The sequence below is a fragment of the Vicugna pacos genome, chromosome 16 (genome assembly GCF_048564905.1).
Source record: "Vicugna pacos chromosome 16, VicPac4, whole genome shotgun sequence".
NCBI lineage: Eukaryota > Metazoa > Chordata > Mammalia > Artiodactyla > Camelidae > Vicugna > Vicugna pacos.
The window spans coordinates 40881634-40897794 of NC_133002.1; the positions used below are offsets into that span (position 1 = coordinate 40881634).

At 37.2% G+C, this 16161-nt stretch overlaps 1 protein-coding gene across 1 annotated transcript; it reads left to right on the forward strand.

Annotated features, from left to right (window-relative positions):
- Positions 1-506: 506 nt before the first annotated feature.
- WSB1 (WD repeat and SOCS box containing 1) lies at positions 507-16006 on the forward strand. Its single transcript, XM_006211975.4, has 9 exons — positions 507-828; positions 5969-6137; positions 7496-7764; positions 8966-9097; positions 10700-10800; positions 13043-13215; positions 13735-13848; positions 14883-14990; positions 15263-16006. The coding sequence occupies exons 1-9, from the start codon at positions 789-791 to the stop codon at positions 15420-15422; spliced, it is 1266 nt and encodes a 421-aa protein (XP_006212037.1). The 5' UTR covers positions 507-788; the 3' UTR covers positions 15423-16006.
- The last annotated feature ends 155 nt before the right edge of the window (positions 16007-16161 follow it).

Here is a 16161-nt window from a genome sequence, read left to right on the forward strand (position 1 = left end):
CAGTTCCCCAGCACGGAGTGTGGGGAGATGGCCACATCGAGTTCAAATTTGAAATGTCTTTTTTGTTCTTTTTAGTTCAGTCAGTTTAAATTCCATGCACTCTTTGCTGTGGGCTAATGTGTATTGTACAATTCTCCGCTTGCCTTTTCAAAGGCTGCTTCAACTTATAAACACCATGCCTGGGCCCCGGTCGGGAAAACGAGACGGAGTTCAATGCACAGTCAGTAGGTTCCAACCCAGCGTTCCGGCCAGAGCTGGGCTGGGCTGGGCTGGGCTGGGCTGGGCTGGGGCTGCAGCCCTCCTCCTCCGCCCCCGCGCTCTTCCTGCTCTGGCGGGTCGAGTCCCCAGGACAACGCCCTCGCGCCCCCGGCGGGAGGGCGGGGCGCGAGCTGAGCCCGTCACGTCCCGAGCGTCGGGAGGCGGGGTATCGAGCGTGACGTCCGTGACGTCACGATGCCCCGCCCCTCGGCCCTGATATTCACGGCGCGGCCCGCCATTTTGTCTCCAGTGTCTCGTTTGCCGTCTGCAGTGTGGAGGGAAGTGTCTTGGTCCGTAGGCGTGAAGCAAGGAACAGAGTCCATTGTCTGTGTTTGGCTCCGTAGTTTGGTCCGAGGCCTCTCGGAGCTTTCCCGGGGCAGTCGGCAGAAGCCGCCGCGACCGCCCCGCCCCTCCCCTCCGTCCCCGGGATCGGGAGGGACCCAGCCCGCGTCACGCCCCTCGGTGCTCGCCGTTCCCTTCTCGGTCGTTGCGTCCGCATCGCACCCCCGGAATCAGACGGTGCCCCATAGATGGCCAGCTTTCCCCCGAGGGTCAACGAGAAAGAGATCGGTGAGGAATGGGACGGTGGGTGAGGGGTGCTGGTGAGCGGGCGGGGTCTGCGGTGAGGCAGGGACTTCCCCGGGGAGGCTCGGGGGGAAGAGCGTCTCTGAGTCTGAGGGAAGAACAGCCGGGGCTAAGCCCGGGAGCGAAGAGGAAGGAAGCGGCTCCGCGGGGGGGTGTCGCCAACGGGTAAATGGGATCACCGTAGATGGGGTTCCTACTGTACGCCTGGCACGGAGGGAGGCAGTGCGCGGATCTTAGGGGCAAAGAGAACCTGTGCGCCTAGTGGCGAGGGCTCCAGTGATCGTGTGGCCGAGGATGGACACGCACCCCTGAGGACTCGAGTTCCCTCTTCGGAGATCCGCGCAGGGCCATTCTCTTGGGATTCTCTTGGTTCAGGGGCTGAGGTGTCGAGTGGCCAGCGGAGGGCTGGGCAAGTCTCTAGGACTCTTAAAGTTTACGATCGGGAAAAGTAAATTTGTGTGTTCTGAGCTGTAATGAAAGGATGAGTTTTATTGTATACCAACCAGTCAAAGGAGAAATGCAGCCGAAGAGGTGCCATCAGCCTGGAAAAAGCAAGATTAAAAAAAATAGGCGTTAAAGGCAGCGGTTCTGGGGCGGAGACTCAAGTTATCTTTACTACGCTTAGGAGCAGGGAGGAGCAGGGTAGCTGGGTGGAGTGACCGAAGAAAAGCTGAAGCTGAAGCTGAAAGGCTGTCTAGAAACTGGTTTAGTGGCCAGCCCTGCCACGCTGAAGACAGGCCAATAGATAGATATTGAAGGACCTGCTTCAGGACCTACTCAGTGGCTCAGTTGAAAGCGCCTCACGTTATTTAAATCCTCTCTCAAGGTAAAATAACTGGAACAGCTTTTGGGGGAGTTGGAGTTGCTGCGCATTCGTTGATATGCTTAGTAAAACGTTGAACTTATCAAGTCATGCTATACACTTTATTTACATATATACAGTTTTTATTTTTAAAAAACCGATTTAGCATCTCCCCACTCCTCCCCAAAGCCCAGCACTGAACTTACTGTTTTAATTAGATGAAAATTGGAGGTAGCTACTGAGCTACCTGAGCAGAGAGCCTTTGCATTTCCTTGTTCTTCAGCCAAATGTGTCCCTTTGTTAAATACACTTGAAAGAGGTATTTCTAGAGAAAGTAAGAGGCTGAAGTAGCCAAAAGGCCATCTATCCAGTATGTGGGTGAATTTTTATATCTAGAGACAGCTATCATAGAATTCTGGACTTTTGTTAGAATTCTGTTAAATGGCACATTAGGATGGGGACTTTAACCATGGTTTTATTTAACTGTGGAGCATAAAACTCAAAAGTTCTTATTTTCAGCCCAGTGGATTATTTTTCCTTCTCAGTAATATCACAGATGAGTGATCTGCCTTTCATTGATATGTATTTTACTTCATCTTTATGAACCATTTTGAAAACTTTCCAGGCCCCTTCTAAGGGCTGGATAGAGCTTAGCATACCTGCATAAGGTAGAGCCATCCCCCAAGTAGCCTTTAAATTTTTTCTTTTTTGCATATTTAGATTCCAGTGTTATTTCCTGGATATGGTATAAAGTCACTAGTTACTTGCCAAATATCTAAAAGAACTTTGGCCTTTTGTAAGCTTTTTAAAAACCCCAGGTTTTTGTTTGTTTCTTTTTTAAAGATATTATTTGGATACACAGTTAAACACTAATATCTCTTTAGCTTTGTATCTATCAGTAAGGACTTCCCTTTTTTCTTAGGTATTAATAATAGCTGTTTGGTTTCTCAAGTACTGACTGAAAGAGGAGGCAAGATTCCATGAGTGATTAAAGAAGTCTGTGACTGGGAGTTACTACCTAGAGCTACTGCCCTTTTTCACAAGGCACTGCCACAGATCCTCCCTTCCCAGTTATGAAATTGCAGGGAAGAATGTGAAGAAGGAGCTAAATCTGGTTTGCTTGGTTGAGCAGTGACTCAGATGATGTGTTACTACTGTCTGGATATTAATAATGTAGTTCTTTGTCTTATGGCCAAGTTCCCATGGCAGGCAGCTTTTCCCTTATACAAGGTCATTAAATCATGCATTTCTTAGGACACTAACCGTAAGCAGTTGCAAGTAGTATAATAAAGATTCAATTAAATTTTTTTATTTATTATAAGCCTTGTGCTAGTTTATGATATTGTACCAGTATTCAAGTGAGTGTGTAAATCATTTGATTAAAATGTGAGGGTCCTTTACTATGCCTGTTAAAAAACAAAGAAACACAAGGTAATTATAAATGCAATACTTGTATTTATTTATTTGCCAAATTTTTTAGGGTGACCCTATTTCTTAAAAATATATGTATATTCAAGAATAAATTAGCTTAAAAAAAGAATAAACTGGTTTATTATTTCATGGTCTTTGTTATCTGAACCAGTTTTTTTTTTTTTTATGTTAATTTATTACCACCCTTTACACAAGAGGAGTTTTGTGATTGTGGCCAAGGTAAAAGAAGAAAAATACAAAGTGATCCTGAAATACATATGAAAAAATGAGTCTTCTGTAGGAAAGTTAGTCTTAGTTATGCTTACTAAAGGAGAAATGAATTCTTGTCTAATTTACCAGGTGTTTTAGAAGTTGAATGCAAGGGCCAGTCCTTTTTTGAGATAGAAGTTAACATAGTATACTCATCTAGTTTAACCAGGGGCTTTCTCTTTTTGAGATAATGTTTGCATTTTTCAATTGAATTTAAGACTTACTTTCCTTATTTGTGAACTTTGGTTCTTTTTTTCCTCCTAAAATTTGTGGATTTTTAAAAATAGATGTGGTGAAACAGAAACCCGTGTTTAAAAAAAAAAAAAAAGGTAGGCAGAGCTTGCGAATTCAGGGGCCAGGCACATAAAATTACCTTAGTGAAATGACCATGTAAGACTGGGCTTGGAGGAATGTAAGGAAACATGGAGCAGCAAGCCCTTTCAAAAATCATTTGCATATTTAAAAAATCATTCTACAGGAGTAAGAGGGTCACCGGTTTGTGAACTTTTAATGTCATGTTACTGCCAGTAAAGTTAATGTCACTTTAAGCTGTATTAGTACAAGTAGGGCAGGGGGAGGTAGGGGGTTCTACTGCTTTGATTAAACCACACTTGAAGTGTCTTGTTTAGTTCTAGGTGCCTCTTTTATGAGGGTCAGTACTAACTGGAGTTTGTCCAGAAAAGTACGGTGAAGGTAGAACACATAATCTAAGGAATGATTGAGAATTCACCAGATTTTATCCTGGTGAAAAGATTTAGTCGCTCATGTCATGGCCATCTTCAATAAATGAATGCCATGTGAGAGCAGGATTAGGCTTATTCTCTTAGATCAGACTCAGGACTGAATGGGTAGACAGGCAAGGGGGAAGATTTTGAGTCATCAGAAGGAAAAACTCTGATAATCTCAGCTGTGCCAAAATAGATTATGAACCTATTTTTCATGTTTATGAATATCACAGAAAAAACATTTCAGTTTTGCTTTGTTTTACTTTTAAACCATAGCTCATTTGTTAAAGAATTGGGCGAGGAAATATTTAAATCAGTCAAGAACGGGAGCTTATACATTTTTTTTAAATTTTTTATTTTTGGGGGGGTTAATTAGGTTTAATTATTTTTTAGAGGAGGTACTGGGGATTGAACCTAGGACCTCATGCATGCTAAGCATGCATTCTACCACTTGAGCTATACTCTTCCTCCTACATGTGTTTTCATATTCATTCAATAAGTATTTACTGAATTCTGTCACATGTCAGGTGCTACACTAACAGCACACGAGACTGAAAGTGTCACTGAATAAGTACATTTTGGGGGTTTATGTATGTATATATGTTTGCTCTGGGAATAGGAGTATAAGTGGTTCTCATTTGAACTGCAATATGTAGGATATGTTGAAGTTTAGTTGTTGGAAAGTTTAAGCCAAAAACATAAAAATACACTGTAGAGTTGGCCACAGAACTGACCACAAGCTAGGTAATAGAGAAACTAAACTGAAAGTGACTTACAACTAAAAAGGAAGACTAGAAAAATTTGTAATCAAGACAGACATAAGACAGCAGTGCTGATAGACTGATAAAAGAAGACCCTTTCCCAGAACTGAGGAAGTGCCAGCTGCGTTTGCCTGCGCACATGTACAGTAGGAGCTTGATGATGCTGCTTGTTAAATGCAGGAGAAGAACTCTCTGTACACTTTAATATACCGGGTTTTGTTATGAATGTTAGATTTAGTCACTTAACTAAACTTAAAATGTATGAAATTTGCTTAAAAATAAAAAGAATTACTTCATCTTGGTCAGTTTGTGACCCATTGGGAAGATGCTTGAGGCCCACTAGTCTTCAAGAGTCACAAATATAATGCATTTTAGAGCACTGGTTGGGAAGGTTGGACTAACTAACCTTTAAGTTTTTATGATTTTTGTGATCTGGGCATAAGAAAGATAAGAATATTGGTGTTTGACTAGACTTTTATAGTACTTTCATTGAATAATGATGTAGTACTCTATTTATGGTTTTTGAAAGCTACAAAATTTTTGGAAGACTTTTCTTGCAGACCAACTTTTTAGTTTCTTGCATTTTAAATAGTAGTCATTTGACGAAAACATAAGGTGTTGCAAAAGGCAGGGAGGAATTTAGTAACTGCTAGCCCTGATCGATCATGGATTATTGTTGTTTGACGAAGTTTTTAATTGAAACTTTCTTTAAAAAACTTTTGCTTAAAGGTATTTATTATCAGTAATAGGGGGTCTTCACACCATATATCTTCCCTCAAAGGGTAGAATGCAGAACTCATTATACCTTGTTTGTATAGATAAAGGAGAAACTGGGTGGAGTTGAGGGGATTCCAAAGTAGTATGAATGCAGTCTCAGATTCTTTTTTTTTTTTTTAATTCTTTTGGTGGGGGTTAGTTTATTTACTTTTTTAATGGCTGTACTGGGGATCGAACCCAAGACCTCGTGTATGCTAAGCACTCTCATTCTACTAGTGAGCACTATACCCTCCCCCAAAGACTTTTTTTTTTTTAATTTAGGGTTTTTTGAGGGGGGGAGGGGTAGATAATTGGGTTCATTTACTTATTTATCTTTGGAGGAGGTACTGAGGTATTCTTGGTTATATATGGTATCTTACATTTTTAATTTTTCCTTTTAGTGAGATCACGTACTATAGGTGAACTTTTAGCTCCAGCAGCTCCTTTCGACAAGAAATGTGGTCGTGAAAATTGGACTGTTGCTTTTGCTCCAGATGGTTCGTACTTTGCTTGGTCACAAGGACATCGTACAGTAAAGCTTGTTCCGTGGTCCCAGTGCCTGAAGAACTTGTAAGACTCTTTTTTTTTTAATTTTCTGTCTATCTGTTCATAGAATTTACTTTTTCTTTGTGTAGAATAATAAGATTTTGATATTTAAGTTTTTTCTTTTATGGACTGTTGTAACTATGTTTTAGTCATAAGCTAAATATATTTATTGGAAGGTTTGTGGTAAGAATTATCTGGCCTTTATACATTATAGAATACTTTCTCAGATACTTGGATGTCTTTTAAGTTTCTCCTTTTCCATATATAAAAAGGCAGATTAATTGTACCTTGGTAGTGTATGCATTGTGTTGTGCCAGGTTAGGTGACTTTTGTTACGGGATGCTTTTTGGATTTCACAACATTTTGTTAGGTAACAGTGGTACATAGATCATGTAATTATTTTTTATGTACTTAACAGTCCTTCTGCTTGGGTTTAATTGAGTTTAGATATATGTTGAAAGTTTTTCTAAAATTTATCATCTACTAAATTTAATCTTGCCCTGCTTTTTGTGTCTAGTCCGCCTTCATGGTATTATTCATTAACGTCCTTATTATATACTCCTTTAGGACTACAAAATGTGGGAAACTACTGATTATTATGGGGTGTAAGAGAGTTTTCTGATGTCTATCGTCACAATATCTTGTGTTCTTTGGGTTTTTTGTTTTTGTTTTTTGCTTGTTTTTACTTCTTTTTGGTTAATTAAAGGAGTCCTAGTTGATACAGGCTACCTATATCAATTAGGGTATATTGGAACAAATGTATTTGTTTGAAATTTTGAAATGAATGAATTATAAATTGCTTTATTGTTGAATTTATGTTCTCTTTCTCAGCCACTGAGGATTTCTTTTAGTCTAAATAATAAATCCCTGGATCAAACCAAAATTTTTCTGAAGTTAAAAAAAAAAAAGGAGACATAAACTTACTTACAAACCAGAAATAGACTCACAGACGTAGACAACAAAGTATGGTTACCAAAGGGGAAAGGGGTGGGGGGAAGGGATAAATTAGGAGTTTGGGATTAGCAGATACAAACTACTGTATATAAAATACAATACTGTGTTCAGTATCTTGTGGTGACCTGTGACAGAGGGGAATCTGAAGGAGAGTATTTATGTGTATATGTGTGGCTGAGTCACTGTACACCTGAAATGAACAGAACATTGTGGATCAACTATGCTTCAATAAAAATAAATTTTTAAAAAAAAGTCACTGCCACATAGCTAATAGCAACTTTTCCCTTCCTGTAAGGATTCTGTTATTCATTATATCACTATAATGATATTCAAGATATTTTAACAAACATTTATCATTGTTTATTATCCATAGGAGTTTAGAGTAAATAGTAACTAGATTTCAATCTGACCTTTTATTTCCCACTCAGTCTCTTGCATGGCACCAAGAATATCACCAACTCAAGCAGTTTAAGATTGTCAAGACAAAACAGTGATGGTGGTCAGAAAAATAAGCCTCGTGAACATATTATAGACTGTGGTGATATAGTTTGGAGTCTTGCTTTTGGATCTTCCGTTCCAGAAAAACAAAGTCGCTGTGTAAATATAGAATGGCATCGATTCAAATTTGGACAAGATCAGCTACTCCTTGCCACCGGGTTAAACAATGGGCGTATCAAAATATGGGATGTATATACAGGTATAGAGTCATAGTTTTAAAAGCAAACCTTACAAAATGACTATAACTCAATAAAAAATGTTTAAAAAAAAGCAAACCTGATTATTCTATGATGCAAGCATCGCTCACAGGCGCTAGAATACGTGATTTGAGGATTTTAACTTAATGAAAAGCAAGAATTGATGCTGTGAATGTATCTTTATGATTGGCCTGAATAGCATCTTCAGCTCATAGTTTTATTTAGGAAAATATAGTTCACATTGCCTGATCTTTCTTCAAGGACTATTATAGCAAGAAGGGCATGTCTTAGGAATGCTTAGTTAATTGTCACTTATAAACTAGTAGTTTAGTTTAGTTTATGACTCAGATTGTAAGGTGTTTTACTTTTTCAGTGATTGATAGCTTAGCTTTCAAGGTAAATCTGGTTTTCAGCAATCATTATCTAACCTCTGTAAGGTTTAGTGACATTTTATCTAAAGTTTAACCAGATAGGTTGAGAAGTTAAAATTCTTTGGGCAATAAAAAGTAAATGTGTTCTAAAATTATCTCTGGCTGATAGTATGTACTCAGAAATTTAAAGGGTTTTTAAAAAATGAGCATTAAAACAATATGTAACATTAAAATACAAGTGATACTAACATTAGGGATAATGAGTCAGAAAATTTGAATTTTTCAAAAAAAATTTAAGATAAGCACATAGATTTTCGTAGAAAAACAAAATTTATAATATTAAGTGAATAAAGTACATTTTCTCATTAAGATTATGTTTGAAAATTTAGGCTGTTGTCAGATAACATGTATTTTGGGGGGAATTTGACAGTCTGTTCATTATCTAGGCCAAAGAAAAGGAAAGGAAAAATTTGATTTAAATTTTAAAATCATACTATACAAAAATTTTACAGTGATGTAGATTTTCTTGATATTAAATTGACTTGATCCAAAAATTTGTCCACATTTCAAGAATTCCCTTTTAATTTTTCCAATAAATTTAGGCTCTGCTATCTTGGAAATAATCCATTTTAAAACAACGTAAATAGTGAATCTTTAAAGATAATAGTAAAAGCACTAATAAATAAGTCATTTTATACTTGGTAAACTGAGGAGGTACTCGTATTTCTATTCTTTTTTTTTTTTTTTAAATGGTGAAGAACCTTATTTTTTTTTAAATGGAAGCTGATAAAAATTACTGTCTTTTCTTTTAACCCCCTTTCATTGCATTTAGGAAAACTCCTCCTTAACTTGGTGGATCATACTGAACTGGTCAGAGATTTAACTTTTGCTCCAGATGGGAGCTTGATCCTGGTATCAGCTTCAAGAGACAAAACTCTGAGAGTGTGGGACCTGAAAGATGATGGTATGCCTTTTTTCTTTTCCCAGGCTGTGAAAGAGTTTCTTGATGTTACTACTGAGAGGTATTGTGATCACCTGGGGGCATTTGACATTAAAAGTGGCATGTGATCAAAGTTTCCATGTTTTAGTCCTTTGGTCCCTTTCCCTGTGAAAAGCAAACAAAACCATAAATGTGACCCAGAGTAGGAGCCAGCAGTTACTCTAAGTAAACAATCTGACATTATTCAGAAACTAACCACACAGATCTGTATCGACTGTTAGAGGACAAACTGGATCGTTTACAGGGTTTTATCTGAGCTTGTCTGTGCTGATTTATTTATTCTATATTAGGGAGACTTATTAACTTCCTTCATTTGCTTAGTGAAAATTTAAGTAGATTTTGACATAATGAAATATATAACTTAGTAATTAATACAATGTAAATTAAAACATGATTTATATACCAGAATTTATATTTAAATGCTAATCATAATAAGTTGGAGAGGTTAAGTAAGAAATTATAAAAAATAGGAGATTTGTCCTCCAATATAGTGAAAGGTAAGTCAGTGTCAAGTACTTAGTTTTTTCTGAAACATTCATAATTGTGATGCTCTTAGAAAGTTTTGGAGACTACCTTGTTTGAGAGGACTGAGATGAGCATCTCTTCCCTTCTTAGCCTCTAATGAAAGTGTTTACGTGTTTAAGTAAAACTGTATATTTAATTAGGATTTGCTAGTGCTCTACCAGCCTCAGGCTGGAAGTTGGCAGACTTGTTTGGGGAAATGTAGCTTAAATTAACTATAGTAGGAAAAACTCCTCAGATTTGGAGACTTGTTCCAGCTTATGGGTAGTAACCATTGCCTGATAAAATAATACGCTAATACCGTTACCAAACCATGAGGTACCTCCGTGTTTTGTCAGTTGTCTAATTGCTCAGCTATTGAGGGGTGAAGGAATCCCAACAGTTAAAACAGTTCAATCAGTAAATTTTTGTTTTCACTTGCATATCAAATGGTGCTCACTCTCTGAACGTATTTTCAGTCGTGTGCACATGTTTTAAGAAGGTAGACTCAGGAAAATGTAAGCTCCAACAGTAAGGACTTTGTCTTATTCACAACCATATCTTCAGTGCCAGGCATTTAGTAGATATTCAGTAAGTGTTTGTAAAATTAAGAGTTGAAGTATACTTAGGCACAGTTGTATGCTTTGGGGCCTTGGAGTGAAATGTAAGTTACCAAAAAGGAAAAAGGATGAAAAGGCATTCTGAAGATGTCCATGAGGTCTCAGCCTAGTGGTATTCCAGTTCCTGCATTTGTAGAATAAGAATTAGATAATCTATCATCTGTAAAAGTCAGCTGACTTTTTCTTAAAGGGCCAGGTGGTGAATATTTTAGCCTTGTAGACCATGCTATCTTTGTGGTAGTTACTCAGCTCTGTTGTAGCACAACAGTGGGCATGCTTGCTTCAGTAAAAACTAAGGAACAAAAATAAGTAACTTGTATATTGCCAACCTCTGTAGATAAATTGCTGCCTCTGCAGAAGTTTATTATTCTATGATTCTGCCAGTTTTGAAATGCTACTCATTTGAAGTGGGTTCTAGGGTTAAGACAAGTATTTTCTTTTCCAGGAAACATGATGAAAGTATTGAGGGGCCATCAGAACTGGGTGTACAGCTGTGCGTTCTCTCCTGACTCTTCTATGCTGTGTTCAGTGGGAGCCAGTAAAGCAGTATGTGTCAAAGTTCTTGTACATTTATTGTGAATTGGATTATAATAATGTATGCGTAATCATTTAAAATCTAAGTAACCTATTAAGTATGTGCTCGGTGTCTTGAATATCTTAAATGTTTTATTTCATGATGGGGGAGAATTTGCATGAGGGAAATTAAGTAAATATAGTTATTGATTGTGAAGTGAGAAATTGGATTGCTTTTAGTTAGAGATGATGTTCATAAAATAAGGGGTTTGTCAAATTTATTTTTTCTAAGATCTAGGAAAGTTTATGTGCTATAGAAGAGTTCTGGTCCAAATGTTAAGATATTCCCTTGCTAATTTTCTTCTCTGTTGTTCTATTTTTTTTTGTCCAGTTTGCTGTTTAAAAAGTTTTGAGTCCCAGCTGGTCCTGGACATTTAACTGAAAAAAAGTAACTTAAAAATCTAAGAGGAGTAAAAATAGCAGTCATGTATGACCTGCAGTGAATTAATAGATGAAATTTGATATGATCTGTCTTGCATAGCATACCTGTAGACAGATTAAGTATAAAGTGACTCTTAAGAGGGTTATACTTAGATGACCTCTCCTTCTGTTGTCTACCAGCTCTGAGTTAGTATAGTTAAAGAGATCTTATTAGCTCCAAGTATTTATGAAAATGGTTGAAGTCCAGATACATGTGATGATCACAGTACACTTTGAATTAATGGAGGGGTGGGTGGGAGGCTGGTTAAAATGCATTTTATTTAGCCAAGAAGTATGTTAAAATGATAGTTGCAAATGTTGGCAGTTTAGAAGAAAATACTCAGTTTAGTTCTTTAAAAATCATAAGAAGAGCAAAGCTAGATGTTGACATTGCTATTTTAGGCTGTGTGTTTTCCATATGCTTCTTGCTTTCCCTGTCACAGGTGGTGGCAGCAATATTGGTGTGATTGAGGTTATGCTGGCACCACTCGCACACAGGCGCACAATGGTGTTAGCTGGGCAGAAAGAGTGGCATCTCTGGCTACCGGGCTGGGGGCGACCTTTACCATAGGATGAAGTAACCTTGCATTCGGCTGCAAGGTGTACTGTACGTACACAGGTGCTGGTCGACGTCCACTTTCTGCTTTTCTTTCTTTCTTTTTTTTCTTTTTAAAAATAATTTCCCCTACAGTGAAACCAACTGACTCCACTGAGTAAATTGGTCTTCCAGTCTGGTGGAATTGGGAGTCTTGACATGTGAAACCAATTTAATGTAATACAAATTGACTTTAGAATGGTTTCTCTGTGCTATTTTTTGGAATTCTTTGAGATACTAGAGATACCTTTAAGCCTTTGATCCTATTTAAAATTTGTATTTATTTTTCTTTGGAAATAATATATTGTGTCTGTGCAGAAAAAAAGTAGCAAAAGGATTGCTTTACTCCAAGAGGAGGAGAGATTGTCTTATTAGGACATTTAAAATAACAGACTGAAGTAAACGTTAGAATCCTGTTTAGAGCTATTCTGCACAGTCTTAAGTACTGATCTTTAGAATCTAAAACTATGTGTGAACATGTACTAAAGTAATTTAAATGTTTTATGCTTAAAATGACTAATGATTGTGGTCGGATTGGGAAAAGTAAGATTGGCAAATCTTGATTCACAGAAATGTTGTTAATTATATTATTTTCATAAATGAGCATTTTCATTTTGTAATATGGTTTAACATCCTTGTTTGCCAAAGAAATTTCATTTGGCTGTGAAAATTCTCTTTGCTTGCAGTATCTGTTTCTCTTCCTAGGCTCACGTTGGTGACCCAAGCCTATTGTAAACAAGTGATTATCTCAAAGGGAGATGCCAATGGAGTAACAATTTGTTAACCTTACATTTTCTGTCTGTATATTTTTTAAAAATTCGGTAGTTTCTGGAAAAAAAAAAAAGAAGGGTTTGTAGTACTTAACCCTATTTATTTCTGTATATTATATAGTTAATTAGTTTTTGGAATAAATGAATTTCAGTATAACTTTGTGGTTAAATTGCATTGCCTTTTGTGTTTAGGCTTTTTTTTTAAATTAACATTTAACAGAAACATTTGAAATAGAATTTGCATGTCTACTTTAATTAACTTAAAGACTGATTTTAATCTGACTATGACACTGAGCATATTCTTTTAATTACTCATAATTTATCATGTTTAATTTAATATTATAATTAAATTTAGCAGTTATAGTTTAAGATGTGCCATTTTGTCCTCTGTGTGTCTGAATGAAGCTATAACATTTGCCTTTTTTTGCAGGTTTTTCTTTGGAATATGGATAAATATACCATGATTCGGAAACTAGAAGGACATCACCATGATGTTGTAGCTTGTGACTTTTCTCCTGATGGAGCATTACTGGCTACTGCATCTTATGATACTCGAGTATATATCTGGGATCCACACACTGGAGACATTCTGATGGAATTTGGGTGGGTACAGCATGAATTATTATAGTCTATAATTCATCTCTATCGTCAGCATAGCTTTTAAGAAGTTACAGGAATGATTAGAAATCTAAAATTGAAATCTAAAATTACATGTGAAATCTGAAATTACAGTCTATGATCATTTAAAATTTTGGTATTATTTAGGCCCTTGAATAATGCATATAATTTCTATAAATCACCCTCTTGATAGAGATCATGTTACTGCTATTTAATGACAGTACATGACCCTATAGAAGTGGTCATTATATTTAGGTTTCATGTTAGGGAAGCATAGTTAAAAAGTGAAGTTGGACTTAATCTTAGTGTCATCACCCACTCTGTGAAAAGGAGGTTAGTAATTAGGTGAAATGACTTCATTTAACTTGAGTAGATCAGCTCTACTCAGTCTTCTCAGTTGCATTCATTAAGGCCACTTTAAACGTTATTCAAAGACGGATGTACTTTGTACCTGGGTAGTTTTGTTTCTTGAAGTGACTGATTTCCACATGTCTTTGACCTCAGGCACCTGTTTCCCCCGCCCACTCCAATATTTGCTGGAGGAGCAAATGACCGATGGGTACGATCTGTATCCTTTAGTCATGATGGACTGCATGTTGCAAGCCTTGCTGATGATAAGTAAGTGCATGAATTACAGCTTGACCTATTTATTATTGTCTTTTAAAGATTTCCTTTTATTCTTCCACATAATAAAGACATTCTTAAGGCTGGGGGGAAAAGGCCTTTCTGTAGTTTGGGTTTTAATGTCTCTCTGTCTAGACAAGACCTTGAGAGATGCTGGTGTGTCTTAAAGAATTGTGGCCTGAACAGTATTTATGTAAACTTAAGAAGATAATGCATGCCTTTCCCTGTGTTCTTTGTTTGTTAACTAGTTTAGGCAAACTGGGTAGATTTTTTAGTTAGCTTTCAGCTCAGCTGACAGATTTTTTTTCAGTAATACAAAGAAAGGTTCAAGCAGAAGGACATTTTCAATAATGCTAAAAAATGATCATTTGTATCCACTGAAATTGAGACTTTAAGATGAAATTTTACATAAGAGAGAGATGCTGCTTATTGGTGAGAAGCAGAAATTAGCTGTAGCCATTCCTTTTTCTCATACTTTAAATCATACAGTGTGCATGGATCACGTAAGCAATTTGGTCACATCAATTCAGAAGGCAACTCTTTACTCAGTGTTAGCAAACATGAGGAGAGTTCTTTATTTGCCAGCAATCATTGTTCTCCTGTTTGCTCAGATAGGCTCTGAATATAAGTTCTCTGCTGTTCTTTGACATACTATGTGTAAGTGGAAAGGATTTATAAACATCTGGCAAGGAATCAAAACAGATCAGATAACTGATTTTTAAGTGTAAGAAAGTAAGGAGAAAGCTGGTTGTGAGCATTATAGATCTGAACACTGGGAAGTGAAGGCAACTGTGCCTTGTAGTTTCTTAAGTGTGAGTTGATCCAAATTACCCAGTTGGTATAGACTAGAAAATGTTTTATAAAAGCAAGTTACAGTAATGGCTGCAGTGGTGTGTGTGTGTGTGTGTGTGTGTGTGTGTGTGTTTTGTGACTCAGCATGACGTGGTATTTCTTTCTGAATTTTAAAAGTTGGCTTTTAATTTAAATTTCCTACTAGATATTTACTGGAAAATTTATTTCTTTTCCAGAATGGTGAGGTTCTGGAGAATTGATGAGGATTATCCAGTGCAAGTTGCACCTTTGAGCAATGGTCTTTGCTGTGCCTTTTCTACTGATGGCAGTGTTTTAGCTGCTGGGTAAATGATTTTTCTGTTTTCTTTTAAGAGGCAATTTAAGGTGACTTTTAGTCAAAGCAGCCAGTATTTTATTGTCAGTAAACCGTCCAGAAGGGCTCTTTACAGTACTGTTACTTTGTCAGAGAGGAGATCATTGGGTACGTCTCCTTATTAGGTTTTAATGTGCAGTTTGTGGCTCCACTGCAGAGCCTTGGTGATAGTTGTTTGAACTGTGTGGATGTTGAAATCCATGGATTTGGGTGACTCGGCTTGTGTTTTTTGTTTCTGTTTAGGACACATGATGGAAGTGTATATTTTTGGGCCACTCCAAGGCAAGTCCCTAGCCTTCAACATTTATGTCGCATGTCAATCCGGAGAGTGATGCCCACCCGAGAAGTCCAGGAGCTGCCGATTCCTTCCAAAGTTTTAGAGTTTCTCTCCTACCGCACTTAGAGGACACTGCCTTCCCTAGTAGTAGGGACTGACAACACACCTTTACAAAAACCTCAAGCTTTACTGACTTCAAGGTTTAGGAGATTTATTTAATTTGATACATCCTTCTACTGCATTAGTTGAGCTTTTAAAATATTATTTATAGACTGTAGGAGAAATACTTCTGAACATATCAAATGTAAATGTTTTTCTAAAATTTAACTGTGAAAACATATACATACATGTATATATTTAGATATAAGCTGCTATGTGTTGAATGGACCCTCTTGCTTTTCTAATGATTAGTTCCAACGTGTATATATTGCTTCAGTAGAGCCATGATACTGTATCTTTGCTGTAAAGTGGAAGGACCTTTTTAATTCTGGGACACTGCGTTAGGTGGTAAATACTAACTTAAGAAAGATGAATTGCCTCCTACAAAATGTGTATTTGGTTTAGGGGTGAGGGGTGGTCAGACAACTGACCTACCGGTAAAACACAGTTTTTGTCTAGGGAAGGAAATTTTGTTTTCCTTAGGAGCAGGATCTGAGAGGTAGAATTTGAATGTGACATTATTAAATAAAAAACAACCAGGATATAACTAGAAAAAAGTTTTCCCCTAACTACTGCTGCAAGCCTTAATTTTGGAAAGCAGCTTGCTACTTTAACCTCTGTGGTATAAAGTGTTATGAATTGTAGTCAATTTGAAAAATCCATCTACTGTATTATTGCTAAATATTTTGTTGTTTGTACTAAGGGA

Bases quoted from the DNA above. Each gene is read 5' to 3' on its own strand.
- WSB1 (XM_006211975.4), top strand. From the start codon at position 789: ATGGCCAGCTTTCCCCCGAGGGTCAACGAGAAAGAGATCG. The intron at 9,098-10,699 runs GTATGCCTTTTT...TTTCTTTTCCAG, and splicing joins GTGGGACCTGAAAGATGATG to GAAACATGATGAAAGTATTG. The intron at 13,849-14,882 runs GTAAGTGCATGA...TTTCTTTTCCAG, and splicing joins GCAAGCCTTGCTGATGATAA to AATGGTGAGGTTCTGGAGAA.